Here is a 27,698-nt window from a genome sequence, read left to right on the forward strand (position 1 = left end):
AGTGATTCCTGAATGAGCGTGAAAAGTCTGTTGTTCTGTTACTTTTTTATTATTCTTTTCACTTTCAGTATTAATTGGAATTTGTTAAAAAAGAACACTTACTTAGTATCTCTTAAATGCGTCTCTACTGATGAAAATTCTCAACAATGAATAAAGGAAACTGCGATGATGGGGTGCTCAAAGAATGAAGGGGGCTTTCCACTTGATTGAAATTTTCACTCTTTGATATGGATGGCTAAGCTAAAAACTTTTAATTCATTGTTAAGTTTATCACTGTTATTATAGGCCTATTATATTATTTTCATGCAAGGCATGCATTAAAGCATTTGATAATCAAATAAATAAAAATTACATTCAGTGGATAGTTATTGCAATTACTAAAGCTTTAATTAGGCCTAAAAATAAGGTGTAAAAATTAATGTGACACGAAAAATGTTTACCATTGTATATCCGTTATTCATTTTAAAGCATGAAGAAATATATATATTACATGATTTTAACATTTCGTATGAACTAAGGAATTATTTTTTTTTTGTGTATAAATCGAGTTTAATCCTGGGAAATGTTTCTTTCGAAGATATATGGTTACCCTTTTCGTAATCATCACATAGAAACCTATTTTTATAGCTGCTGAATGTTTATTTTTAAATAAGTCATTCATTACGTGCCACAAACTGTATCAGAGCCAAAAATAAAATGTTCATGTAACTTTCGATTTATTACAAGTAAGAAATTTATAGCATTAAATTCCAATAACGATTCTTACGTACTAATTGCATGCAGTGTACACTGAAACAAGTTCAAAGACAATTTCTAATTTTTTTTTCGTTTTGACGATTAAAGTAATGCGCGGTTTCATTTCCGCGCGAGGCCGTTCCCGCTATCTCTGCAGGCCTCTGCAGAGCTGTTCGATAAGCGGCGTTGTCAGATTTATATCTCTGGTCATGTCTGACCACTCACCGCCGGGCCAAACTCATGTTGTATATCAGTGGTCAATTTAGTTTTTTATCATACTTATTTTTTAAAATATTTCCTACCATAAAATATTTTTTGCAGTGAGACACGCATCTATTGCATAAAACTATCATTGTTTTGAAATTTTAAAAAAATTAACCCAGATACGGTAATAAAAATATTATTACCTTTTTTTATTCGTGTTGAAAAGCTGGCTTAAGCAACAAACAAAAAATTTGATACAATTGTTATTTCAATGCAAAAATTAAGTCAGTTTAATATTTTCTATAAAATAACGATTTGAATTTTAGATTGTAAATCATTCAAATAATCTGATATAACTTGTATTGAGTAAGTTCTATAGGTATTTTATTGATGTGTAAACATCTTAGCTCTCGGTATTTGCTGGAGTATTTTATTTTATAAATGGAACGGAAGTCGATGAACGGAAATGTGACACAGTGATCGTGGATCCGTATATAGTTACTTTCGTGAACATAGGTTACATACCATACGTATTGGTGTGCCAAATGAAACTCTATGAGTATGAAAATATCTGGAATACAAGTATATTAGGTAAACTAAAATATTTATGGTAAAAAGTAACATCAAGTTTTAAAATACCTAACAAAACTGGCATTACAATCATTATAATACATATTATACGTACAATATGTCAACGGGCTCGGTAGCACAGCGGCAGAGCACGCGCTTGTTTACTTCAAATCTCGTCACTGGAATTTTATTAATTTTTTTAATAACATTATAATATTATATTCATTGTCAAAAATCAGGTTCAAAGCCGGGGTTTACTTTTGGTCTTTTTCAAGTCTTTATTTTTTTCGCTTTTATCGGAGCCGTTTGTAATGATTTAAATTTCCGTTTGTTTCATGCTGCCATCCACCAGTGATGGTGGCAATCAACGTTTGCGATTCAGTCAGCGAATTCTAGCGGCGATCGCAGAAAGTACATGTGTGCTTCGCGTTTAGAAATTTTGGGTTGTACTTGAAAAGCGAATATTTTACAGATCAGTATATTAATCACGCTCGGCATTATTTAAAAAAAATTATACTTTAATTTTTGTGTCTTGAGTTTCGTATTATAAGTTTATTTGCAACATGAAGAACATGAGAACACATGAATTTGCTCATTACCGAGGTTAGATGTTTACACATCACTGGCGAGGACTGAAAGACTCACTCACATTTTATAATATAATTTTTTTTGCTGTCTAATAGGTAACATTTCCAATTCGGCGTATTTTAAATATATGTAAGTAATATAAGAAGGCAGAAAAAAGTTTTTTTTTAAAATTACCTTCGATACACCCCTAAACAGATTCACCCCATCTTGCCTAACTACATGCTATACGTGGTTGTGACAATCGCGTCGTACTGGCAAGTGAGCCACTGAGTAACACGTTGGACAAGAAGTGATTTTGTGGTTGTGTGTCATTGTGCTAGTGTGAAAGTGTAGAACTGTACATGTGTGCCAGAGCACAAATGTGCTATAGTGCACAAGCGTGCGAGTGTGCCAGAGCACAAATGTGCCAGAGTACAGTGTACGAGTGTGCCAATGTGCCAGAGTACATGTGCGCCAGTGTACGAGTGTGCCAATGTGCCAGAGTACATGTGCGCCAGTGTACAAGTGTGCCAATGTGCCAGAGTACATGTGCGCCAGTGTACAAGCGTGCCAGTGTGCCAGATCACAAATGTGCCAGAGTACATGTGCGCCAGTGCACAAGTGTGTCAGTGTTCCAGGGCGCAAGTGTGCCCGTGCACAAGAGTGCTAGTGTGTCATTGTGCCAGTGTGAAAATGTAGTACTGTACATATGTCCCAGTGTACAATTGTGGCAGAGCACAAGTGTTCCATAGCGCAAGTGTGCCCGTGCGCAAGCGTGCTAGTGTGTCATTGTGCCAGTGTGAAAGTGTAGTACTGTACATATATGTCCCAGTGTGCAAGTGTGGCAGAGCACAAGTGTGTCAGAGTGGCAGAGCACAATTGTGCCCGTACACAAGCGTGCTAGTGTATCATTGTGCCAGTGTGAAAGTGTAGCACTGTGCATGTGTCCCAGTGTGTCAGTGTGGCAGAGCACATGTAGCGTGCCAGTGCTCCAGTGTGGCCCCGTGCGAGGTGTTGACGGCCGTGGCTCCCGGTGCGCAGGTGAAGGTGATGCTGCGGGTGAGCGAGCACCTCGGGCCCGACTGCCCCGCCTCGCTGAGCGTGGACTCCCGCCGCCGCCAGGTGACGCTCGTCGACCCGTCCGTGCCCGCCGCCTCCGAGGACCGCCGCCTCGGCGTCGCCGCCCCCAAGATGTTCGCCTTCGACGCCGTCTTCACGCGGGACGAGTCGCAGGTCAGGCCTCTCTCCCTCTCCCTGCCTGTCCATACAGTTTCATTCGTGCATTTAAATACAGTCTTTTAAAAACAAAAACAAAAAACACCTGGCGACATTTGTATCGGGGAAATCGGCAATATTAACATTGGAAAAGTGGTAACTCCGGTTTCTTGGAAAAAATGGTTCTCTATCACATATATGGTAATTAAAATGATGTCTTTGTCAGGAAGAAGTCTTACATTTTGAGCATTTTTCTAAATGACCGTTTTAGACATTAACTGATTTGTCAAGTACTATTTTGTCTCACTGTCGGCAAAGAATTCCTGTTGATAGCGCACTTTATTCATGTAACCCCACGCCATGCAGTTTATCCTTTCTAATATGAACACTTTAAAATAAACGTTAGGGAAAAACGCTGGAAATAATTACAAAAATAATAATAATTGAGTAGCTTCATGTAATGTCACCTTGTTAAAAGTCTAAATAACGTACCAAACGGTCTCTGAAGGTGGTTTCTTTTGTTTTAGAGCAGTTATATGTAACAAATATAGCTGTAGTACTTGCCAATTTACGACGCTTATGCTTATATACAATATATAAAAGCGTGGGGTGCTTTTTAAGATATTATCGAAATGATAATCCTTCTACCCATATCTGTTAATAAAATATTTATAACTATTGACACCATGCACCCCACGCTTCTTTTAAATTAAATACATTATTTTGTTATTTACATTATTATTAATTTATATTTATAAAACAATTTACACTATTCTTAATTCAAATTTATTAAAATTTATTTTCTATTTTTTAGTTTGGTTTTCTATATAAAGCGTGTTTTTTTTTTTAGTTTTTTAAACTATTATTTATTTTACTTATTTTTTTAATATTACAAACATTACATACAACTACTCTGTAACCTTTTACCATGATTTTAGTTTGATACGTCATTATTTTATTTTTTAATTTAATTGTTAGATGTTGTGGGCATTGAGGTTATGTTACTTTTGCTTCACGTAAACTGTATAGAAGATAAAGTTGTCACAATTGTAATACTTTTGCCCTTATAATTTCACATTATCACCACAATCAACTTATATATATTAATTTAATGTGTGTATATGTGTATATACATATATAACGCATAGAGTAGGACAGTGAGGTTCTAAAAATCAGTATTGTAATCGAAAACTTTTACATAAGGCGAAATCTGGCATTAATAAAAATTGCATTATGTACATTTACATGTTTAATGACCAAATTACATATTGCAATATACATAGAAATAATTTAATTTTTATTTCTTAGAAGGATGTTTAAGTGGCAAATTCTATACATTTATTCTGTTTTTTAATTCAGCGGTGATTTTTTTATGGAGTCACATATTTTTAATGGCGAAGAGGAATCCTGCTAAGCAAAATAAATTTATTTACTTTGAAAAGTGTATACACATAATTCCAGTTTCCGTTTGGGTTTTAAATTTCTTCCACGGAAATTCTAGGCCTAAAGGAAAACGAACATTGTAAGCGAAGGTGACCTACATAAGAAGATTAACGCTTTAAATCTTACGTCCCAACAAAAATTGCAAGCAGATGTGGGTAGTATTTGGACTTTCTAATTACCAGTTCTCTCGCCACTTGCTACTTCTGGCTAAAATTGTATTGCGGTCCAGGTTCAAGAGAGAGTGAGAGAAAGAGATAGAAACGAATGTTCTTAGTTCCAGTTTTGTGTATTTTGAAGGGGGAAAAACCTCTTAGTTTGATTGTGGTGTTAAATTTTCAGGTACAGAGGTATTAGTGAATGTTAATTTTGCAACTGGTGTAAAACTTATAATGTAGGTACTACGTGCATTATCATAAACTCTATTTATTGGAAAAAAAATACAAAAGCTCTTAATATTAATGTAATTCCTTAAATTTTCTTTGTTTTCATATATTCCGTTTTTGTATTGATAAATAGATTAGTTCTACTTTTATTTTAGAGGTATTATTTAAGGGTCATTTTGGGTGTCCATCTAGTCGAATGCAAACGCATGCAAGGAAATTTGCTCAATTTTTCTGTAGCAAAATTCACAATATCCGTCCAAAATTTAGTCAAAAGTAGCATAAAAAGACTTTAAGGTTATACCAGTGTTTTCTGTTGTATTATCATAACGATAACGACTTAAGGAAACCAAAGAGCAATGTACCAGTCACTCACGTGAGTAATTTTGTTTTAAAAATAAACATTACTATTCAGGACATAAATACACGACAGAAGTTGAATAACATTTCTTATGAACTGCTTCACAGATTGCTTTTAAGCCTGGCTCTCGCATTGCCACGAAACAAAACAAATTGACGATTATTTGAAACTGCTGTTACAACAAACACCAAAACAATGGCTACTAAACATCCATCTGGTACCCAGGCGCTCATGGAATAAAAACAAAATATTTAACCATATGAATTATATCTTTGAAATCTGCTGGGTTCCAAAGTGTTATCACTAACATAATTTATAGGTACAATACTTACAGCGCCGTCTCAGTTGTTTTAAATAAAGTCTTAAAGTCTGTATTTATCAACTCGCCACTCCTTAGCAAACTACCCGTTTTAAGAACTGGTCGCAAAGTTTATGTTAACACGTCATTCATCTCAAATAGCATGTTTAGTCTCGTTATTCGTTTGATTTAAATTTTCAGCGTTCAGCGACAAACCGTCTCAACTCTATGACGGAGTACATATTAAATAGCTTCTCACACTCCGTGATTACTAAACCCCAGCGAGTGGTTGTTGGGTTTCAGGTGATTTTCTACTTGCCTTGAAGACGTAGCGCCTTTTCTGCTTGCTATTCGCCCAATGTCCTGCGAGGAACTCGCAGTGGAGTCTTTCCCTGCTCGTCCAGCGTCACGTAGTGGCGTTCGTCCTCTGAAGGGAACCCGCCGTCAGTAGAGACGACCGCCGGCTCATGAATGACTCCTTAGCACTCGCCCCGCGAGTGGCTCCGACGAGTGGGTCGGCGTCACGAGTACTCGCGTCTCCCATGAGCCAGGCCTTCGACCCGTGGCTCTCTGCCGATTGAACTCGGGCGGCGAATAGCACTCGCTCGGCGGACAACTCGCGTGTGGTGGACGTAACAGCCAGGATCACCGGGACACGTCGGCGATGGTCAGTCTCGAAAGGTTAGGCCCCCTGGTAGGGCGTTGCTGTCGGCCAACACACCCACTGACTGGCGTGGCGAACTTCCCGAGCTGCTGACGCCATCGACGATGACATGCTTCTGACGACAACGAGCAATGGCGATTTCTTCGGCAACTGACTACCGAATATAGAATGTCTCCTCTGCCGGTTACATACCCGCCCGACGTTCTGGAACCAACTCGCATGTCTGGTAAACTTTTCCCTTCTTCTTTTCGCCACGTTGCAAGCCAAATGCGGCCTTTACATGGCCAGACTCAAAGTCGCGTCCAATCAGCGCGCAGCGCTTGCTCTCAAGAGTCCATTCACTGGCTTGCACTACACGGCTCGAACGAGTTCGGGGGCTCAAAATACTCCCGTAACGCCAGCGTAAAACTTCTGAAGTCATTTTAAAATACATTGATATACTGTTTAAAAAAAATTAAAAAAAGAAATAAAAATAAAATTTAAGCATAGTTTTATGTAATTTATAATATTTGCTAGTAAAATAAATGTATATTGAAAAAATAATTTAGTTTAAATAGATTTTTTTTACCATGCCGAAGAAAAACATTCACGGAAATGCAAAAGTAAAGCAACATATTGTTACAAGTTTGGAAAGCAGGTGCGGAAGGATATCCTGGTATATTACAGTTTTATTTATTATTTAATATTACACTATTAATAAAATTATAACAATCTTATTATATTCATTAACAGATCGACCACACCTTCTTAAGTCCACATTTAACTCTTAGCGCGCATCTCGGTCCCGTCACACTGCTGCGCCGTGACTCTGTCCCCCGATGCACCAGTCCTCGATGATCCTATCTTCGCACACACTCGTCGACCGCTATCGCTCGCCAAGGGGTCGCTCACTCTCTTCACTTCGCTGCTCTCGTCTCTCAGAGAACTCGCCGGTGAGACCACCAGCCTCTGTCACTCTCACACACCAGCCGCAGGTCAGCGTACGTCTCTTATATTACCTGCCGAGGTCCCGACCTGGAAAGGTCTCGTAACCCTATGAAGTATCCCGTCGCTCAGGATCTCCGACTTGACACTCGAAGCTGTGAGAACAGTGGCGTCCTAGTTACGCCACTTCGCGCAGTAGGAGCTTTGGGAACGTGCTGTGCTCTCTCGAGAGATTTGGCGAGGCGCCGTGCTAGCGCCCCGCTGGCCAGCGCGCCGGACTGACTGGCCTGCCTCGTCACTAGCCGCGTCATAATAATATCAATACTGATTACACAGGATGTAGAGTTTTATTTTTTTTACGTAATATAAAACTTTTGTGTTAAAGAATAATAATTTAATCGCCCTGTAATTGTGGTCTGAAAGTTAAAATAAACGTTCTCTTATATTTACATTTCTGTAAGTAAAAAATAATTATTTTGGAGAGAAATTTTAATTTTTATCAAATATATACATGTTTTACTCAGAGGATGTTGTACTTGGTATACACGAAAGACATTTCACTCTGCCCCAACCTCCCAAGAATAATCATCTGTGTACGTGGCCAGCGAGTTGTCACGCGTTTTTAAGCCTACGCCTTGTGACGAGGATGCGTATAGTTTACAGATCTCGCGAAAGACTCCCGAGAATGAAAAAAAAAAAAAAGTAGAATAAAATAAAAGGTTCGTTTGAACGCCGGCCCCAAAGCCATATCTCCGAGGAACCTCCTGTGCGGCAATTTCTCCGTCTCCGTTCTTTGCTCTTTGTCCGTAGTATCCGCCCATCTCTCTGCACCAACAGTCGACACGCGGTCATAAAGTTGCCAGCCCTGGGAGGCGTCCTTCCCGTCCCCCCCCCCCCTTTACCTTCTTCTCACCCCGCTGTCACACGACAGGGCCCTGGCGTGCCGAATGGTTTAGGACGCGCCCCGCCAGGTGGACGGAAGTACACAATTCACGGACCCTCCCCTCCCCTCACCCTCCCGCGGGCGTCGCGAGGGCAGAGGGTGCGTGAGTTTTACCCCCCACCCCTCTTTTCCCCTCCGCAGCTCTTCTAACTTTTGTTTTTTGCCACCTGCGCCATTACCAGCGCCATCATTCAGGGGTTATATCTGCATGAGCACCTCTTCTCTGCCTCCCAGCCCTGATACTTCCCCGCCTCCAGTAGCCGCGTATGCTCGCGCGGTAACGAAACCAATTCCGTAGTCGCTGCAACAAGGGAGCATCGGAGCGCTGTGCCCTTCGCCGCGGGCCGTCGTCGAACTGTGCCCGCATCCCCGATGTAGAGCTGATCGCACCGTGCAAAAATCTGTTTTCATGATTTTGTGGTAACATTTCCTCGTTCCAAAACTGGACTCGCCGTGCCACCGGTATGGACAGACGCATTCGCGAAATTTGGGTGGTTCATTCCCTTAAGAAAATCCTGAGCGATCACCACCAATTCAGCTTTGCAAAACCATGTCTTCAAGATCTCAGGGATACCATCCATAATCGTGACCGATAATGGTTCCCAATTCCCGTAGAACCAGGGTCTCCTGTTAAGGGATGGACGTGAAACGTGGTGCAAGTCTCCATCAATATTTCATGTCTTATAACTTAAGGCCACACCTTTTTTTTCCTGCAAGACGAGACTTCGTTCAAAGTTAATAAACGGAAATGTAAATACTCTTCCACACAAAATCAAGTGACTTTCATTCGGATTTAAAATTATTATTTTTTTTACTTTTCTTTATAAACGTATATTTTTTCTTAAACAATGTTATAATTTAATTGTATTTAAATTAATTTCTCGTTTTAACTTCAAACTTAATAAAAACTAATGTAAGATTTCTTGAGTTTTTTTTTTTACTTTTTAATTTGTTGATTGTTACAATTTTTAAAATGTTTACATTAGTCAAAATACCGAACGTAGATTAAAGTGACTAGAAGCACACAAAAGCTTGTTTTATTGAATGATAAATTTTCCTGTTTAATTTAGTGATTTGTAGTCAAGTGGAGAAAAAAGGGAAAATAAAAAAATAAATTATCAGATTATCAGCCATTTTATCCGAGGAGTCTAATGCATTTTAAAAATTACGATTATTTCTCTTTGTTAGTATTAAATTTTATATAATGTATTCCAGATTGATTTTGCTATCACAAAAATTTATTTGGCACACCGATACGCTTGGTATGTCCCCCGATGTTCACGTTAGTGAACATATACAGGTTAATGCCGCCACACGCGGTCGGCTGTCTGGATGAATTCGGCTCGTGGATGCAGCAGAAACGCGCATGCGCATTAAGCCTCATCATGTTAAACTTCCTTCATTGCATTTCCGTTGCTTGCTACAATCTTACCCCTCAACAAGTCTAAAAAAGTGTAATTTAAAATAGCAGGAGGAACGCAAAACATAGCAAAAGTATGCTGCAGAGGTGACGGTGTTTGTCCTGTTCCCGCGGGATGTTCCAGAAACCTTAATGAGCGTAGTGATTTTCGTCTAATAGTTTTAATTAAAGCGTGGGTTGTGTGGTGAAGGGGTAGAATGTAGAGGGTGGAGTGTAGAGGGGGATGTCTCCACCCTTCCCCGCGCAGACACCCGAGGCGTGGCGCTGCTCTTCTGTAGCGCACCGTCGTTAACACGGAGAGCGAGGCAGCGCTTGGGGGGGGGGGGGGGGGGCGAAGGTAGGTATCACTTCCGAGCAGATGTTTGACTTGCAGCGGGTCCTTGGAATGTCGCGCAATATTCCCGCAGCCTCTTCCTGCTCCCCTCTCCCCCCCCTTCCCTGCTGATGCCGGAGTTTGATCACGTTCCGCGTCCCCCCTCCCCACCCCGCCCTTTTCCTCGAGCGCCACGGCCTCCGCCCGGCCCGACAATAAACCGCATCTGCCGGCGCCGCGTACTGCTGGGCGTCTTATCGCGCGCGGCGCGGGCTATCAAACAGTCGTTTCGCCGCCTCTCCCCCCCTCCTGCCCCTGCGGCCCCGCCCGCCGCTGACAGGAGAGCCTTCAGCCCGAGGTGCGCTCCCCTGGGTACGAGCTTCTGCAGCCAATTAAGGCGGGTCTCGCGCCGGCGTCCTCCGAAGGCTCTTCTTCCCCGACGATGGCGATGCTGATAAGATTAATTCGTTCGGGAGAGGAGACGAGCTCCTGACAAGAGGAGTAGGGGGGGAGGGGGTAGTTGGGGTGTTGCAGGGATTTGGGGGGTGAAAGATGCTTCCCCAATAAATTGCGGGATTATTCCTCGGGATTACCTCCTCTTTTCTGTCGCGCTCACGTAAACTGCGTCCTCGCCCTTCTTTGCTTTCCCCCCCCCCCCTTCCTTCATGTCACCTAGACGCAACGGGGAGTGCGGCGACGCGAGGCGGGTTGCGTGCCGTTACAGGCGCTCGCCCGAGTCTTGTGGAGTTATTGATGAGGAGATAGAAAAAAAAAATCGTGATCGTAAAAGAACTTGACAACTAACCAGCCCAACGTACCAATCAATAATTAATGTTGCTTCTTATCATTGCCTCGTGACGTACAACTTCACACCAGACTCTCCAATTGCGCCGCTTCTCCTAGTTATATGGATGGAACTAAATTTTGTGTTCAGTGGCTCTTTAATGGCTAAGGAGTTTTCCGCCATTTTGTGTTTGGAAATTGTGGTTGATTTTTTATTGATAGTGGCGGTGACAATTTCAGTGTTGGGTTCAACTTCTTTGTTGGCTAAGCTATATAATTGTGGACGTCGTAAAATTTCTTGTAGAGAATGCAGTAGTATATCAATAAAAGTATTTTATAACTTATTCATTAATTCAATCTACGTTTCGATAGTGCATTGCAAACATTCAATCGCGTTTCCATCACTGACATCATGTTATCATTTTTTACAATATTATTTTAGTTCTGAGTTTTTAATTCATCATTAAGTCATCATTATTTAAAATAAAACATAGTCCAATGTAACTCTTTAGTGATAATATGAGCTGGTTAGGAGAAATCTAGCTGACTTTTGTTGAAATTATTTTTAATGTGGTCTAAATTGTTTTGATAAGTTCTTCTAGACTTCCGTGAGGCTTGTAAGAAAAATTAACATGGACAAGTTTATGTATGTTACTTTTTTCTATGTGTGTGATGTATCACTTATGTTAGTAACTTGACATTTTTGACGTGACAACGTCTAATAAATCGATGAACGCCGGCTGCACGCACGAAAAAGTGTCCGGTTACGCACATTTTCCCATTACGCTGTGTCCCGTTACGCTCATTGTACGCTTGCACCGCATCTATCTCTCTTCCACTCGATTGGAACAACCATCGATTTGACTTTTTCGAGGCACATTAAACTTGAAACACTCCCATTCGTTTCCTACTTTTCCTATCATCGTCCTATCCTTAACAGAATAACACAGATTGGAATAAGTTAAATAGCAAACATGTATAAAAGTTATAGTTAAAATAATCTCTTCGTTAAAGTAATAAACTTATTTGAATTAATGAGTGTAAATAAAAGTAAATCTAGCAATTAAATTGTAGATTTCATTTCACTCCTTCTTTGTATCCATATAAAATAATGATAATTCAATAAAAATGATTCAATTTTATTCATAAAAGTATGCAATCATTTCATCAATGTTTTGTTATGACGTCACGTTAAACTATCGTCCGTAAACCGACTTTACAGACAACCAATTTTTTTGTTGTGCATATCGTACACAATCCTGTGAGCAACTCTGTGTTGTGGCGTGCGGTCGCGCTGGAGGACTCGTCAACTGGAGGTTGTCGCGAGCTCCGGCGAAGCCTCGCGGCTGTCCTGAACTCCTGAACCATTCCCGATATCCTGTGCGAAGGCTGCAGGTGCCAGGAAGAAGTGCGTGCGTGTGTTGGGGGTGGCGCGATGTGTCCGATATCCCCAGCGCCGTCGACGGTGTTATCTAGGCTCTTCCACCGCGCGAAGGAAACACTTCATGTCCTCTACAGCTATCAACACTCTGTGTGCCACATTTTATTTTAAACCGTATACGTAAGTTGGTCTAAACTATTATATACGACACGTTTTACAACATACAAAAAAAAACTAACCATGCATTTTAACAATCGGGAACAATTTTCTGTTGTTTATGATGAATCTGCATCTACAGAAATACCATTTTATGTTTTGCAACAATGTGTTATATTTTCGTGCAAATAAAATGTGCTTTGGCCACTTGTAAAACAAAATCCCTTTCGGTTCAGCCTACAGGCGTACGTATATTTCGAATTACCTATTTATTATGGGAATGTTTTGGAAACTTCTGTAAACTCCTATGACATTTTAGGAACCTAATTATACTATAAGTTTGTCAGTATAAAGAATATATTAAACATTTTCTCATATTCCATGCAGCCAAATATATATATATATATATAAATTAATGCATCCAGCATTGAATGTCTTAACGATTTTCATATTATGCCTTATAAGGTAATCGTGAAATAATTATTCTCCCTTTACACACCACTTTTCATCCCATTCACTATTACGTGGTCGTATAAAATTATTTTGACAAATGTTTCAGGTAATATTAAGATGAGTAAAATAAATTCTGACGTAAATAATACTAAGGAAGTTTTAATTTTTTTTTTATTTCAAACACTTTTTTTCTGTAATAGTTCTTTTCACCAAAAATTGTTTCAACAATGGTTACAGATAATTTTACAATAAATTATAACGTATTTGATAGTATATCTATTGTAAAAATCTAATGACCGTTTTGTGTTGCTATTCTTGTATTTTCACCCCTTGCAGTAATGATTTATTACATAAAATTTACTTTAGACAAAAGTTTCCAACAATAGTTAAAAATTTAAACAAAAATTAAAATTTATTCGATAGAGTGTATGATAGAGAAGATTTATTTATTTTATTATCCCCAGGTTTTTTCAACCCCTTGCAGTAATGTTTCCTATTATATAAAAATTGTTTCAAACACATTTTCTGAAATAAATTCAAAATGTATCATTACTTTTAAACCTGTAAGGTTCAGTTCAAAAATATTTCTAATTATCTTTATTTTTGTTGCGCCCCAAAAACGCAAAAAAAAATGTAACGTTGGCAGCTAATTAAATTATTTTAATCTTGTGAAAGCTAAGAACAATAAAAAGTATAAACTTTAACAGTGTTTCACGTAAATTTAAAATAATGGCCTGAAACGGGACGCTCGTACCTAACCAGATAGCATCGTCACAGTTTCGAACCCGCGGACGAAGCAAGGCCCCGCGCCCCCAGCAGATCGACGATGATCGAGGGAGCTCCAGAAATCGTTATCGGGGGGCTGGCTGGGGGGTGTAGGCACCGCCCTATGAATAGTGGGGCTGTCTGGTGTCCCGGGGCTGCGGGAGGGTGGTTTCCTTCCCTCTTCGCCCGCCCCGCTGTCAGACGCACAGATGTTCCTCCAGGCGGCCGGGAACAAGAGTTTTACATTTCCCCCCGCGCCCCTGTCGGCCGCGGCGTCGCTGCCGGCGCACGATCGACGCCTAACGTCCCGGAATAATTGGTATTCAATACGTGTTAAAAGTGAAGTGGCGAGGAGGCAGCCGGCCATCCATCATGTTCGCCTCCCGGCCGAGATAATGGACTGCCTTATTGCCCCAGGTCATGCACCGCTGCGAAAAGATCGTCCATCACGCGGCAGGAAAAGTTTATTTTCTCTCTCTCTCTATCTCTATCTCTATCTCTATCTCTATCTCTCTCTCTCTCTCGTGTTATTTCTTTCGAGCTGCCGTTTCTCCGCGGTTCGAGATCGCGGTCCCTTCAGCTCCGTCGCTCGCGGATCCCAACGGCGAGCGCCCAGGTCGACCTGATAGGCTTGTCATCGTGCACGTTAGACACGGGAGTCGGGAAAACACGTGTTTGTGTCGTTGTAGTTTCGGGCAGGTGATTTTCTCAGTGATTGATCTCAGAAGTGTTTTTTATTAGAGAAAAATTATTGAAAACATCTCAAACCAGTGTTAGCTGTTAATCAATCGTCTCATAATGTGATGATTATTTGTAATTAAATTTGTTTTTTTTTTCTGCGTTAATACTGTACACGGTCAGGCCCAGCAGTTAAGATTTGTGATTTGTGAATATATATAGAATTTCGGTTGTCTCTAAAAGCTAGACTATAAAAGACTGGCTGTATTTTCTATACCAGAATTGTTTGTTTGCATACCTTGAAAAATAAGATTTTCATTCTTACTATTCATTTTTTTCCCGTATGTTTGTCATTGGTTAAAAATCGTAGAACTTTCAGCTCATAAACGTAATTAAGAAAGTGAAATGTTTATAAAGTATTTTAGTTTGCATGTTGATGGCCTATTTTATTTTAAAAGTTGGCGCTTCAGGCTCGCGTCCGTGCAATTGAATTTCCTTCATTCTCCTGGGCTAATCATCGTGTTTGTGTTCTCAGTTATGGAGCAGTAAAACGCTGTCAACGGTACTGTTGTTTTTTTCATGACCAATGAGAAGTTTGATAAGCGTTTTCTCGTATATGTCCTTGACTGTTAGATTTATTTTAGTCAATCCTTTGATTTGGTGCCCGTCTACCGTGAATCTGAACGACGCAGCGGTGTTAGTCTGGGAGCTTCAACATCGCGATGCAGTATTGATCCCTGGGTTCCCAATGAGAAATTTCCACCGGATTCAAGTTGGAATTCCGTGGGATGATTTTTACGGTCGTGAGATGCCCTGGTGGCACTCTGGGGGGGTGGGGGGGCCAACCCGAGCACGTAGTCGGAGCCACTATCTCTCCCGACGTCTCGGGAGGGACATTGCTTACCGTCGCGGGCGGCTACCTTAATTAACTCCGTCCCGAGCCGCCTCTGGCCCCGACCTCCCCGACCCCTTGGAAGGGGGGGGGGGCCTAACTCCGAGCATCGTCACCGCAGCGATACGACTGCTGCGAGCCGACTCGCCGGCTCCAGCCACGAACTTAGAATAAAGCTGAGCTCACAATTTAAAAAGAAAAAAAGGGCAAAACGGCAGAGAGAGAGAGAGAGAAAGTAGAAAAATTTTCTATAAATAATACAGCGCTGGGTGTTTTAACCCCTCATTTATTTTTCAAGTATTTAAGAATCGTGACATTTTATTATTTATTAGATATTCGATTTAAAAACAATAGCGCGTGTAACTCTGTACACGTGACAAAAGTGAAACTTCTTTCGCAATTCAAACCTCGAGTCTTGAGTATATCGTAATAGGTAAACCGGACAGAGAGAGAAAAGAGAAAGAAGACAACTCGCTAAAAAATTTGATAGGATTTAAGGAAAGTATTTAAAGTATCGAAATTAAAAAGTTGTAGTTAAATTATCAGTTAAATTTGCAATTTATTTCCTCAATTTTTGCGATTCCAAATTCGTGTCAATTGAGCATCTATTGTAGTTCCAGTTATTGTTATTGCCATTTCAGGATCAATATTCGTTTTTTAGATTAAATTTTTCATGTAGAAAGTGGTATCGAATCATCAGATGCAAAATTCACTTTAAAATCACCACCCAAAATAAGTGGTATTTTATCATATTCTGTCCCAAGAAGAGCAGCACCGCTGTAACAGTATGCAAGTAACTGATTTGTAAAATAATGATAAATAAACACAAAATATTACGCACTATTTAAATACACACACTAAAAATAACTGTGCTTGTTACTGTTTCTTCAAACAATTCTGCCATTTGGAACAGGCAAAAATCTCTAAACTAAATATGAAATTCATAACAGGTAGCGTTATCTATGCGTGAAATGCAGCAATGTCTCTCAAATGTCTCAACAGCGCTCTCTACGCTGCTGGTCGACCAAGGGGGAACGTGAGTGCGCTGGTAGCAAATATAAAATTCAAGGCATTTACAGCTGACTGTATAGGAAATATAAAGTGAGTGAGTGTTGTGCCGGAAATTAGGCATTTCGTCACCTTTTTTTAATTTTTTCTATAATTTTAAATTTTTTTGGGGTTTCTTATTTTTTTTAATTTATCTGGTTGTTAATGGGGGTGTTTACTTTTGTTAGGCCGGTGTACGCCACGGATTTAAACTTTGTGCCAGTGGACCGAAGCCCCTTTCCAGGGGGCCTATCTGATATTTTGCTGTCTAATGTGGACATGGTCAGTCCGGTTGAAATTTCTCTCGCCTGCAGTCACGTCCCGAGTTTGTAATTTTAATTCCCTGCATGACCAAAACTGCATAGAGCAGCTTCTGGGCTGCAAGCTGCTACTTCTCAGAGAGCTGCTGAGAGAAGTAAGTCTGGTCACGAATACGTATTAGGTTCTCTCCTCGAAAAGCACGTCATGGACGCTTGTTCTCAGCGTCGTTGCACTTTTGCTCCCCCCCCCCCTCCTCTTTCGGTTCTAAGAATTCGCCTAAGGCCAATGACAGGTCAGAAACCCCAGCAGACAGCGACCGTCTCCCAGGATGCCTTGCATAAAAAAATGTGTGTGTCAAGATGGACCACCCCGCGACACCTAGCGGCAAACTCGCTAACCACCCAGCCAACTTACCCTGTAGGCCGCCAGAGTGTAGCACTAGACTGCGCCCTTTAACCCTTGGTTTAAGCAGACGCCTTGGGCGAGTCGATCCTTTTTTTTTTAATTTCAGACAGCCCTCAACAGGTAGCGCTAAAGTCGACGCAATGCTACCAGCTTCGAGACTTCAATCAGAGTTTTTTTGTATGGCCCTCACTCGGGGAACTTCGGGACCTTTCGGTCCGGACTCCCAGTCCTCCCCTCCACTTTTGATTCAAGTTTTACTTTTAATTACGAGATGCGTTTCTCCGCGGGAGACTTCGCGCCGCGACTGCAGACGGACCGTTTGATTATCGGCGAGTCGACGAGACTCTGCAAGACTTCCATCCGGCCGCAACCGACTATGTAGTCACCTAAATGAGGAATGCTATCCCTATAATCTTTTTCAAGTAGTTTAGTCCGTCTGCGTAGTATAAAATGTAATAGTTATTTTTTGTCTTTTAATTTTTTTTTTAAATTAGAAAACGACCGCGCCCAGCCGCGTATTCGCGGGATCCAGTTCCTGGCTGGCGACGCATCTGTAAATAGAAGTCAACTTCCCTGTCTGACAGGGTCGAAGTTACGGAGGGAGAAATTGCCCCCGCATGATCTTCGGGACCTCCAGCTGATCCCCCCCCCCCCCCTTGTTAGAAGAGTTTGGCCCGCAGTCCGAGGTCCTCCTGGAAAGACCCGGGTGATATGAGATATATATTTTTTTTTTCACTTAAATAGAAGGAACTAAAACAAAGATACCAGCGAGCAGTGCTTTAAGGACGTCATCTTCAAGAATCTGTAAAATCGAGGAAACTCATATATATATGTAATTGTTGGGACATTCAAATTTGGTGCAATTTTTAAATTTTTGATTATGTAATAATTTTTTGTTAAGGTGTAATATGTATTATTTTAAATAATCCTGGGGCGCCCCCCTTTAACTTTGTTAATTACTAAGATTTTTATTGTCAGGTTTGAATAATACGAACAAAAAATTCCTTAATAATAAACCAGGGAACCTATAGACCAAGCTACTTGTGTAGTGTTAATTTATTTATGATATACCTTCTTCCCTTAAAAGATCCACCAGCTCCCAAGTTGCTTGTGTCAGGGAGATCCAAATTATTTTGTTCTCCACCTCGTGCCACCTCTGGTCAATAACTTTATTTTTCTTATTTTTCTTACCCAGCAGTTTCCAAGGCTCTTTTTAATTAATTTAAAATAATTTAATTTTGAGGCACGAGGGGCGTTACAGTGTGTGTATATATATATAACAGGTGCATGCGCATACTCTCTATCTTATTCTTTCGTTCATCTATCTCTTTGGTTCTATTTGTTTGGTTGGCGTATGAATTATTACACAAAGAGGAGAACGGAAAAAGCCCTCCAATGTATATAGCATAGTGTTTACTTTATATTTCTTTAGCCAAGATTATAGTCTCTGTCCTTTTCGTGTTAGAAACATTTCACAACAATGTTTCACGAAAAAGTTGCATAAATTCGGCCTTAAAATTTTATTCTCATCGCGCCCAAAGAAGTTTCACTTCAAAAACACAAGAGAATTTATATCAGACCAAGCACACTACTGTGCACACGACCTGTGCAAAATCGGTTCGCAATTGAAATCTTACTGTTGACATCAGCAAAGGAAATTTCACGATATATTCGACATATGTTGGTAGTGTCAGTAAATAACTATATTAAATACCGAATGATTATCCCACGACATCTGATAAGTAAATTGTGAACACAGATTTTCAACATAATAATTTAATTTGGATTATGTAAAGGTTTTTAGTTTACCATTCTACCTGCATTAATTTCTAGTGACGTTTTAAAAGTACACTGTTAGAAATAACAGTAAATTTACAGACTTTTTACGAAGAATTTAACTTAAATAAACGAAGAGTTCTTCGTCATTCCAAATAACATATCTTCGTTGAAACCATGGGATATTAAGAATTCCGAGTTGCAATGTTTCGATTCAATGGTGGACAAATGAGTATTTTTACTGTAGACTTAACCATAAAATATTATGGCCACCTATGCGCCTCACTGAAACAGATACACCGCTGACCAGGCGAGCTCCTTAAATCTCTTATGCAGTCAGTTAAATACTAACAAAGCTAATTCTTCTTTCTTACAACCTGCTATCGTTACAAGCCTACATCACCAATGCTATCATACACTTAACTGAGATAATTATTGATGTGGCATATCATCCCTATTTCATTTCATTCCTAATGATGTCAGGCGTCTGCGAGACATCTCAGAAACCCTACCGTAAGGTACATCCACACTTTTTTTTTCTCGTTTTTTCGTTTACTTTTGTACTGGAGTGTGAACGTTGTGTGGTTGGTGTCCACAGACAGAGGTGTGCTCGGGGGCTCTCACTGACGTCATCCACGCGGTCATAAACGGCACGGATGGCTGCGTCTTCTGCTTCGGACACGCTCGGCTAGGTAAGTGCTGCCTCGTTATACTTTCATATACATTTATAACGTTCAGTTTATATTTTATTCTGTATTTTATTTCTACGATGTGTGGTATGGAAGTGGTGTAGCACTAATCTGTGGCGAACACAAGGTAATGTGGCCGATACTAGTCGTCTTTTGTGTTCATTGTGACGTTTTAGAACATAATTATTTGTAAAACCATCAAGTGCTACTGTAGTAGCCTCGAGGTTAATTAACCATTTATAAATTAATCCACACAGATAATAAATATTTTGTACTTTTAATAAAAATTCTTCTGGAAACCAGTTGCCAAGATATAGTTAGTAGGCCTAATACTAAAAGAACATTTTTGTAACTTTGTACAACACATGGCTATGGTTATTTTTCGTAAATGTAAAACTTTTTCGAGATAATACTGAGTATTTCTTAAGAAAATTGTCACATAATTTAATATTTTAATTGATGTTTAATTCAAGCTAATTTTTTTTTCAAACCACGGAATAGATAATAGAATATTTTACAATTTGACTTTATTTTGTTGTATCGTGCTTATTAGATGCGCAGTTAATACTGGAAAGCTATTCAGGGAATAGTTTACAAATTAATTTAACTATTGGAAGTATAGGGACAACATAAACATAAATGCCTGGGTAAGAATCCAAACTCAGAATTACTGCGAAGACTATTTTGTAGTGGTACAATCGTTTTCATCGAAATGTACAAATTTACAAATGTCTGTAATTTTACGTGAATATTTCGGTATAATTAAAAAAAAAATACAGTGTACTTTATAGAGTACTTTATCTCATGTTAGAGTCTGTTGTGTATCCATTCTTGACGCAAGAATACTACTGTTACCACGCGGCTGGTGTCCTTCGTCCCTGCGTGGCCGCGGTACTGGAGTGCACACCAATCAGGGGTGCCGGTCTGTCCGCTCGGCGCGGGGATTGGCTGGTACTCCTCGCGAGCCGTTGTGTCGAGGTGCTACTGCTTCTTCCTCGCCTCTTCGTCCTCCGACACTCTGCATGACCTCTGTGTTTGTCGGGACGTCAGGACCTGGGGCCCACCGCTACTTGCTCTGTGCCTGGCTCTCGTATTTGTGAATCAACAAAATTAGCCTATTTATCTGCAAATTAATTCTTGCTGAAATACGCATGAAAGCGTGAATAAACCTGTTGACTGTTTTCGAACTCAATACTTCGGCAAACATCGAACTTGTTTTGTTTTATTAGTAGTTAACATGTTCAGCCAAGGTTTTACAAGCAGAAGCGCGCATTATCTGTGAATAATAATCAATCTATGTAATTAATAGCTAGTTAGTAGCAGTTAACAGAATGTCATGTAATGTTTTATCTGCTACCCGTGATTGTAATTCTAGTTTAAAATTCTTCAACTACGGAACCATTTTGACCGTGACAGCTAGGGCCTAATGGCCACATGTCTCGTAGTCGGTTTCCGAGTGTCTCGGACTTCAATCTTTTAGCCTCCGTCGCCTCAAGAGGTATTAGGCCTCGCCATCGTGCAATTACAAATATTTTGATACTGCTTGCAATAAAACTACCATGCTAATGCACAGGACTTAGATTTGGCTGTTTGTTGAAGTCAGCGCTTGTGAACTGGTGTGATTACCACGACGGTTGTAATCACACGCGAGAATAAGTATTTTCCTCGCGGCGCTGACAGACTAGAGCCTGTTAGTAAATGTGTGTTTGCAACAAGGTACAGAAGGTCTGGGAGATATGATTAATGCCTTTACTTGTCGGAAATTGAGATAAATAGTTCAAAATTCAGAATTATATTTTAAAAAAAGATGGGGAAAAAATCCAAGATGGCGGGACCTAATCCCGCCTTAAGTATCCATGTGCGCGTTTGTGAGACACGCCATCTTCCCTTCCTCCAGCAGATGTGCTCTGAGCAAATAGAACACACAACCGGCTTTAGTGCGATGTTTCCCTGCCGCCGTACATCGGGGGTGGGCTTGCAGGTTTCCAGTGTGAAGTATTGTAATCGTGGCTGGGGGGGCTTAGGGAAAGTGCGGAGCGTCCAGATGCTGCGATAGCGAATGTTTAGTCAGGGAAGGGACTTGCAGGGAAGAGCCCTCGACGGGCGACACATGTTGCCGTGAAGTAACTGCTAACTAGGGAGTTGGGGGGGGGGGGAAGGGGGCGCCCCCGCCAGATTGCACGCCACTGTCTCTCCGGCGCTGCAGCGTTATGCCGCGTGTAAACAGGGGCGGGAATATGGCATTTGGAGGGGCGGGCCTGGGGGGTCCCGCGATACCGCCCGTAACTTGCCGGTCGCGTCTTGGCGGGTGGGGGGGGGAGGGATTGTCTTTGTCCTCCGGGTAAATGGCCCATTTACATGCTAACATGATCCCCCTTCCGCGCGCTGCTACTCGCCGTGCCAATAACGTCGGGCTCCTTCGCGTCCGTGACGTGATTACACATCTTCCCCGTCTCGGGGCGCTCGCGTGCCGTTTGTCTTCCTGCGGCGGGTTGTCTGCGGTTACGCCTCGCACACACACACACACATCGCCGCCAGGGGGAGGGGCGCGTCTCGAGGAGACGTCGTTTACGACCGGCGAGACCGTCGCCAAAAATTCCTTATTCTCGAAGTCATGCTCGTGAAAGTTCCCTCGTTCGGCATGGATTACTTGCGTAGCCTCGCGTGATGTGAATGTCGTTGAAACCGATGCACGTTCATTGTATGTGAATGCACGCACAATAAACATTTTGACGTTTTACAGCTTGTCCAGTTTTTTTTTATTGAGGTTACATCTCGTCAACAGCGATGTAATTATAGAGACAAACACATATACGGCTTTGAAGTTGGAGATGAAAACTGGTTTATTACAAATAATATTTTTAAAAATTGGGTGCGTGTACTTATGTACGCGTGTTAGAAATTACACTTACTTGGCATAATTAAAAAAAAAAACTAACTTTAATTTTGCATGCAAATAATTCATACAAATCAAATAATAAAATGATTTGAGTGCTATTATAAATACGGCTGGTAAGGTATAAATTCAAACCTATTAAAAAAATTAAATAAATACTCAGTATTCAATATTAATATAAAACGTGTATAAAATTAATTATTTAATCTAGTAAAATAATCGGGATTAATGTCAATAAATAATTAAAATCAATAAATATGCTGAATGTTTATTCTAATTTATTAATTTGAATTATTTATAATGTAATAATTTATAATATGAATAAATTTTACATATGGAAACAACCCTCACACAAAAAAAATTGAAAAGTTTTATAAACACTTTTTAAATCGCTAATATTCACATCAAATATGTAATTTATTATATGGACCAGTATTTAATATCAATCACAAAATTATATGACTTAAACCCGTATAGATAAAATTTTTATTTTTATGTAGCCATATTTCTTCCTGTCAATTTTTTTCATGCTAAGTGCGCATCGTAAAAATTAATTCTCATAATTTGTTCATAATGCTACTAAAAAAAATTTTCAAAAAATATTTAAATAGAACAGTCTGCATAATGTTTTACTGCACAAAGTTCTACTAACACGGGAAAAAAATACCACTGTCATAAAATAATTTCGTTGAAATCATTGATTTTTTTTTTCTATGTAGCAGCTGGGTGCTGTACGTGTAGCACACCTGCCAGGCGTTTTATATTTGAATTTTTCGGAACTATACAGATACTTAGTGTTCCATTTTAAATACTTCCTGTTCTTTTATATAATAAACCAGTTATTCAGCCCCACTTCAAAAGGCACACCATGGGGTTAGGAACCATTTCAGACCATAATATGTCGTAAAAATGTTCATAACTTTTTTTTTTTTGCGATGAACCTAAGCCAAAGTTTGCCGCTGTAATTCATACTTATCCTTTATATTTATTACGACGCAGTGGAAATATATGGTAAGTGTAAGGGTAAGCCATGCCCAATAGACGTGGCGGCCAACCCATGACTAGAACAGTTGACTCGCCGTGATAACAAAAATATTTCCGAGAAAAATACGTACATAATTTGAGAGAGGAAAAATACTGGCTAGTCCAGTTGTTAAGAAAACAAAGTAGATTATGTTATTGAATGTAATAATTTGCGGAGGATGACAGCTGTATGTCCCACGTGAATACGTGCAGTGTAAATTGCTTGTTTGTAAATTAAACAGAAATATTCATGTAAAATTACAGATATTTGTAAATTTGTACATTTACATGAAAAACAACTGTATCACTACAAAATAGTGTTCGTAGGTATACTAGTTTCGGATTCTTACCCGGGAATTTATGCTTTATTTTTTTGTCACAGTACCTCCAATAGTTCAAGTTATTTGTTAACCGTTCCCTGAATAGTTTTCCAATATTAACTGCGCACATAAATAAGCACGATAAAACAAAACAAAAAAAAAATCCTATTATTGAATATTTGATTAGGAATCTTTTCCATGTTTTAAATAATATTATGCTTGAATGAAACATCAATTATCTAAAAAAAAAACGTATTTAATATATGTAGAAAACTAACTTTATCTGTGTGTTGTGCAAAGCTACAATATCCTTCATTAGTATTATAACCTATTTCTTGGCTCTTCACACGTGGCTTCCAAAGGAATCTTTTGTATAAGTACAGAAGATGTTTTTCTGTACATAACCGGGTACGAATCTGCCGACACTGTTCGCGTGGGCTGGCGAGGCGCTCGGAGACCGGGCACGGCCCCGATGCTCGCTCCGGGGCCGGGGCGACGCTGCTCGCTCCGGGGCCGGGGTTACGCGCCGCCTCCCGCGCATGTCACACCCGAACGGGACGCAGACGTGACGTGTCGCGACCACCATTCTCCCCGGCTCCATCCTTGTTGGCAGTGAGCGCTGAGACCAAGACCGGTGGTGTTAAGCTCAGTATTAAAATTCATATTGTGTATCATTTATAAAAAAAAATTAGCGTTGCAGGACACGATACGTTTTGCCCGGAGTTATTACACAATCTTCAGCATTTTCTCCGTTAGATGTTGCAGCAAATTCACGGGCTTTTCAACGACTAACTAACTTTAAAAAAACGAATAGTTCTTCGTAGTTTCAGAACGCCCAATTGCGACTTCCGAGTTCTTTGTTTCGTTGCAAACACGGCGTAAAATCTCGCAATAGGAACAAGAGTGTTTTTTTTTTTAGAATTTAAAGGTTTATAAAGATTTCGTTTTCTCCAAGATGATTCTAATGATTTCGTGCTAAAACTAAGCAAACTTAGCTTCCGTAAATTCACAAAGACACTACTATATTCTGTAACCAGTGTTCTTGGGAAATTTAATATGAAATTTTTAACCGTGTAAACGACGCTCTAGGAGTATTTACATGGGTCTATGACGTAATAGTAGACCGTCCATTTTAGAATGGATCCTATTTTTTAAACATAGTTTCTCTTTTCAGTTCTTCGTAATCTTGAAGTGAAAAATCTTTACTAAGGGTGCAATAATTTTCGAGCGTTATGAAAATTCCGATCGCATGAGGAGAATAGTTAGGTACGTGGTGGGGGGAACCGGTAGATCAGGAGAGTGCGTCAGCGGCGACGCCACTCCAACGCATGCACTAGCGGTGGAATGGGATGACCTCAAAAGGGGGGGGGGAGGATAGGTACGTAGCGGAGCATGCCATATGCAATTTGTAACGGCCGAAAAGTAAGTCGGCAGGGGAGAGGAGAAATGACGCAGCAGTAATGCTATGGAATTCTCGTAACGCTGATTGTGTTTGTCTACTTCGCAGTTATCGTAACGGCTGACGATTGACGCTGCCATATTTATTTTATTTTATTTAAAGAATCTACAATTTATTTATTCGTGTGGAAAAGAATTATTGATATGTGCAATTGAGTTTATAATCATCAGTCATTTTTATGTGGATAGTTTGATGGAAAATTAAAATAATTTATCCCTACATGTACCTAAAAATCAATCAGTTTCACTTCTGTCGTGCGTGGACTTCACTCGCATAATTCCTTTTTTTCTATTGTAAACGTATCTGTAGGCTTTTAATTTTAAAAAAAAATTCTGTACCAAACCAACGTGAGAAATACATTTTTCTCTTTTTTTGGTTAGTAAAAATAATTTAACACACTGGTATTTGCGCAGCGAAATTTTCATTGCACAGCTATATTTTAGACTTTTAATTTCAGTCAAAGGAACCTGGGGATAACGTTTTCCTTCGTGGGCTCCAGGTGGCAGTGCAAAGTGGCGGTGAGTGTAGTCCAGGAGCCATGGTGACGACCAGCGCTGTGTGGCGAGCGAAGCAGCGGCTGGCTTCACGAACCGGCAGTTTGATTTAAGAGTTATAAATATTCGAACCTCCCGACGACGGAGCTGCTGCCACCTGCCGCGAGCGAGCGCCGGCTCAAAGGAAAGAGGAAAAAAGAAATACATGCGGCGTTTAACTTAATTATTTACGTAGCCCCCGTCTCGGGCGCAAAGCCGGCTGGAAATTAGTTTGAAGACGTTAATTGACAAACGAGCTCTAGTTGAAAAGGAGGCAGCCAGTTGACTCTTGCTAATTGCCTCTTCAATTAAAGCAGACTTAAGGGCGGAAGGGGAAAGGTGCAAAGTGTCGGCGCAGACTTTTGATGAGTTTTCAACCATGCTTCTTTCCCGCGTCGGCAGTGTTTTGCTGAACAAACAAAAATTGCGGTGGCATGAAAGACACTGCGGTTTGCTAAGTGCCCTTCTCAGGAGCGACACATGTCAACAGTTTTTTTTTTTAACACAAGCCTTGCAAAGGTGTTTTTCTAAGGCTGCTGTCTCTTTGAGTTATAAGAAAACGTGCTCCAGAGCCTGTTTTAAAGTACTGCAGCAAATATATTTGCGGTCTCGCTAGACTATATATTTTACACATTCCGTGCGAAATTTATTTTGTATTTCATACGTTACAACAGTGTTGTCACTGATTCTAAAATATATATATATATTATACTCTTTTATTAGCAAATACTAGACAGTATAATGGATTCTACAAATTTAATTTTGCCATCGCAGAAATATATGTTGATCAAAACACTAGTTTTGTAACAACTACAATTTATTTTAATTTATGTCATTCGTGTGCTATTCATTTTGTAAAAAAATATTATTTTTCGCGGTAAATCCTGGCAGTTCTATTTACATTTATCCACTTTTTACTAAAATGCGTTTGCATCGTTTAGCATAGCGGAACATCGACGAACAATACTAAATGTGTTCACCAATTACGATCTGAACATAGGCAATATGGTCCATACTTAACTTAATTAAATAGTAAGCTTTCACAGTTTTTTTTATATATCTGTAAATCATAATCATACAATTTTTCAAAAAATTAATTGCCTGTGCTTTTGAGGTTTACAGTAAGGGTTTAAACATTCGCCCGACGCAATGCAATAAGCATCAACGAATTTTAGAAAAGGTAATCTGTCAGTGTAAAATTTTTTTCCCGTGAATGTTTGTTTACGTTGATGTAAAATAGAAGGTTAGCCAACTTTATACTCGCTAGATGTACAGTCGAGCTTATACAGCACACGTCCGATTGCCCGGCACGTTCGGGCCTCTGCAGGAGCCGAATTACTGGTTATCTCCGGGTTATCTCCCGCGATCGCCGAACGCTTAGTTGTAGAGAAAACGCAAGATGATGTTTGGCTGCAAATACTGTCCAGCAGGCACGCAGGGATAAACATTTCAACACACAGGTGAACGCTAAACGTTGCGCCAACGATCGCCTATAGTTATCTGAAGGAACGAGATTTGAAATGGGATACGGAAACGAGAAGCGCGCCGATCTCTTACGACCACAACTTATACGTGCGCACTACAAAAAAACGTTTTCGACCTTAACTATGAATTACAGGTTTTCAGCTTAAGTTCGCTTGGTTGGCTATAGCCCGTACATTCCTTCTCCAGTGCCGGACCATTAGCATTCCGGGCCGTTGGATGCCGGACTGTCCAGAGTATACTTTAACATCACCTGCTGTTTTCAATCAGGTCTCGCAGTAACTGAGGTGTTGGTGTTCGTGTGCACGTCCAAAAGGCGAGTCCAAGAGGAGTTAAGGGGCTGGAGGAAACTTTGGGGGGGGGGGAAGGGCAATTGTTCCTGAACTCTCCAATTCCCCCCTCCCTTTTTACACGAGTCTCTGGACCCACCACCGAACGCACGTCCTCTGCCCGGGAGCGGGGGTCGCGCGCCGCTAATTGCCCCTCCCCCCTCCTCGGCCGTGGGATCCCGCGCGCGCGCTACTTCCGGTCGACGCGGCCCGCGAACTTCCGGCTGTAATCCTTTCCTAACGACGTCCCCGGCCTCGCCGCACACAGAGGAGGCTCTGACACAGACCCTTTCTCGGACGCTCGCCCCCCCCCCCCCTTCTCCTCCCCCCCCC

The 27,698-nt window shown here is 40.5% G+C and overlaps 1 protein-coding gene across 1 annotated transcript in view; it reads left to right on the top strand.

The window, feature by feature from the left end:
- The first annotated feature begins 2,316 nt into the window (after positions 1-2,316).
- LOC134531260 (kinesin-like protein KIF26B) overlaps positions 2,317-27,698 on the top strand; it is a 60,983-nt gene continuing 35,601 nt past the window's right edge. The window contains exons 1-3 of the mRNA XM_063366952.1: positions 2,317-2,355; positions 3,118-3,309; positions 19,233-19,326. Of these exons, the coding sequence (XP_063223022.1) occupies positions 2,317-2,355; positions 3,118-3,309; positions 19,233-19,326 (325 nt within the window). The remainder of the gene's footprint in view (positions 2,356-3,117; positions 3,310-19,232; positions 19,327-27,698) is intronic.

Source organism: Bacillus rossius, chromosome 3 (assembly GCF_032445375.1).
Source record: "Bacillus rossius redtenbacheri isolate Brsri chromosome 3, Brsri_v3, whole genome shotgun sequence".
NCBI lineage: Eukaryota > Metazoa > Arthropoda > Insecta > Phasmatodea > Bacillidae > Bacillus > Bacillus rossius.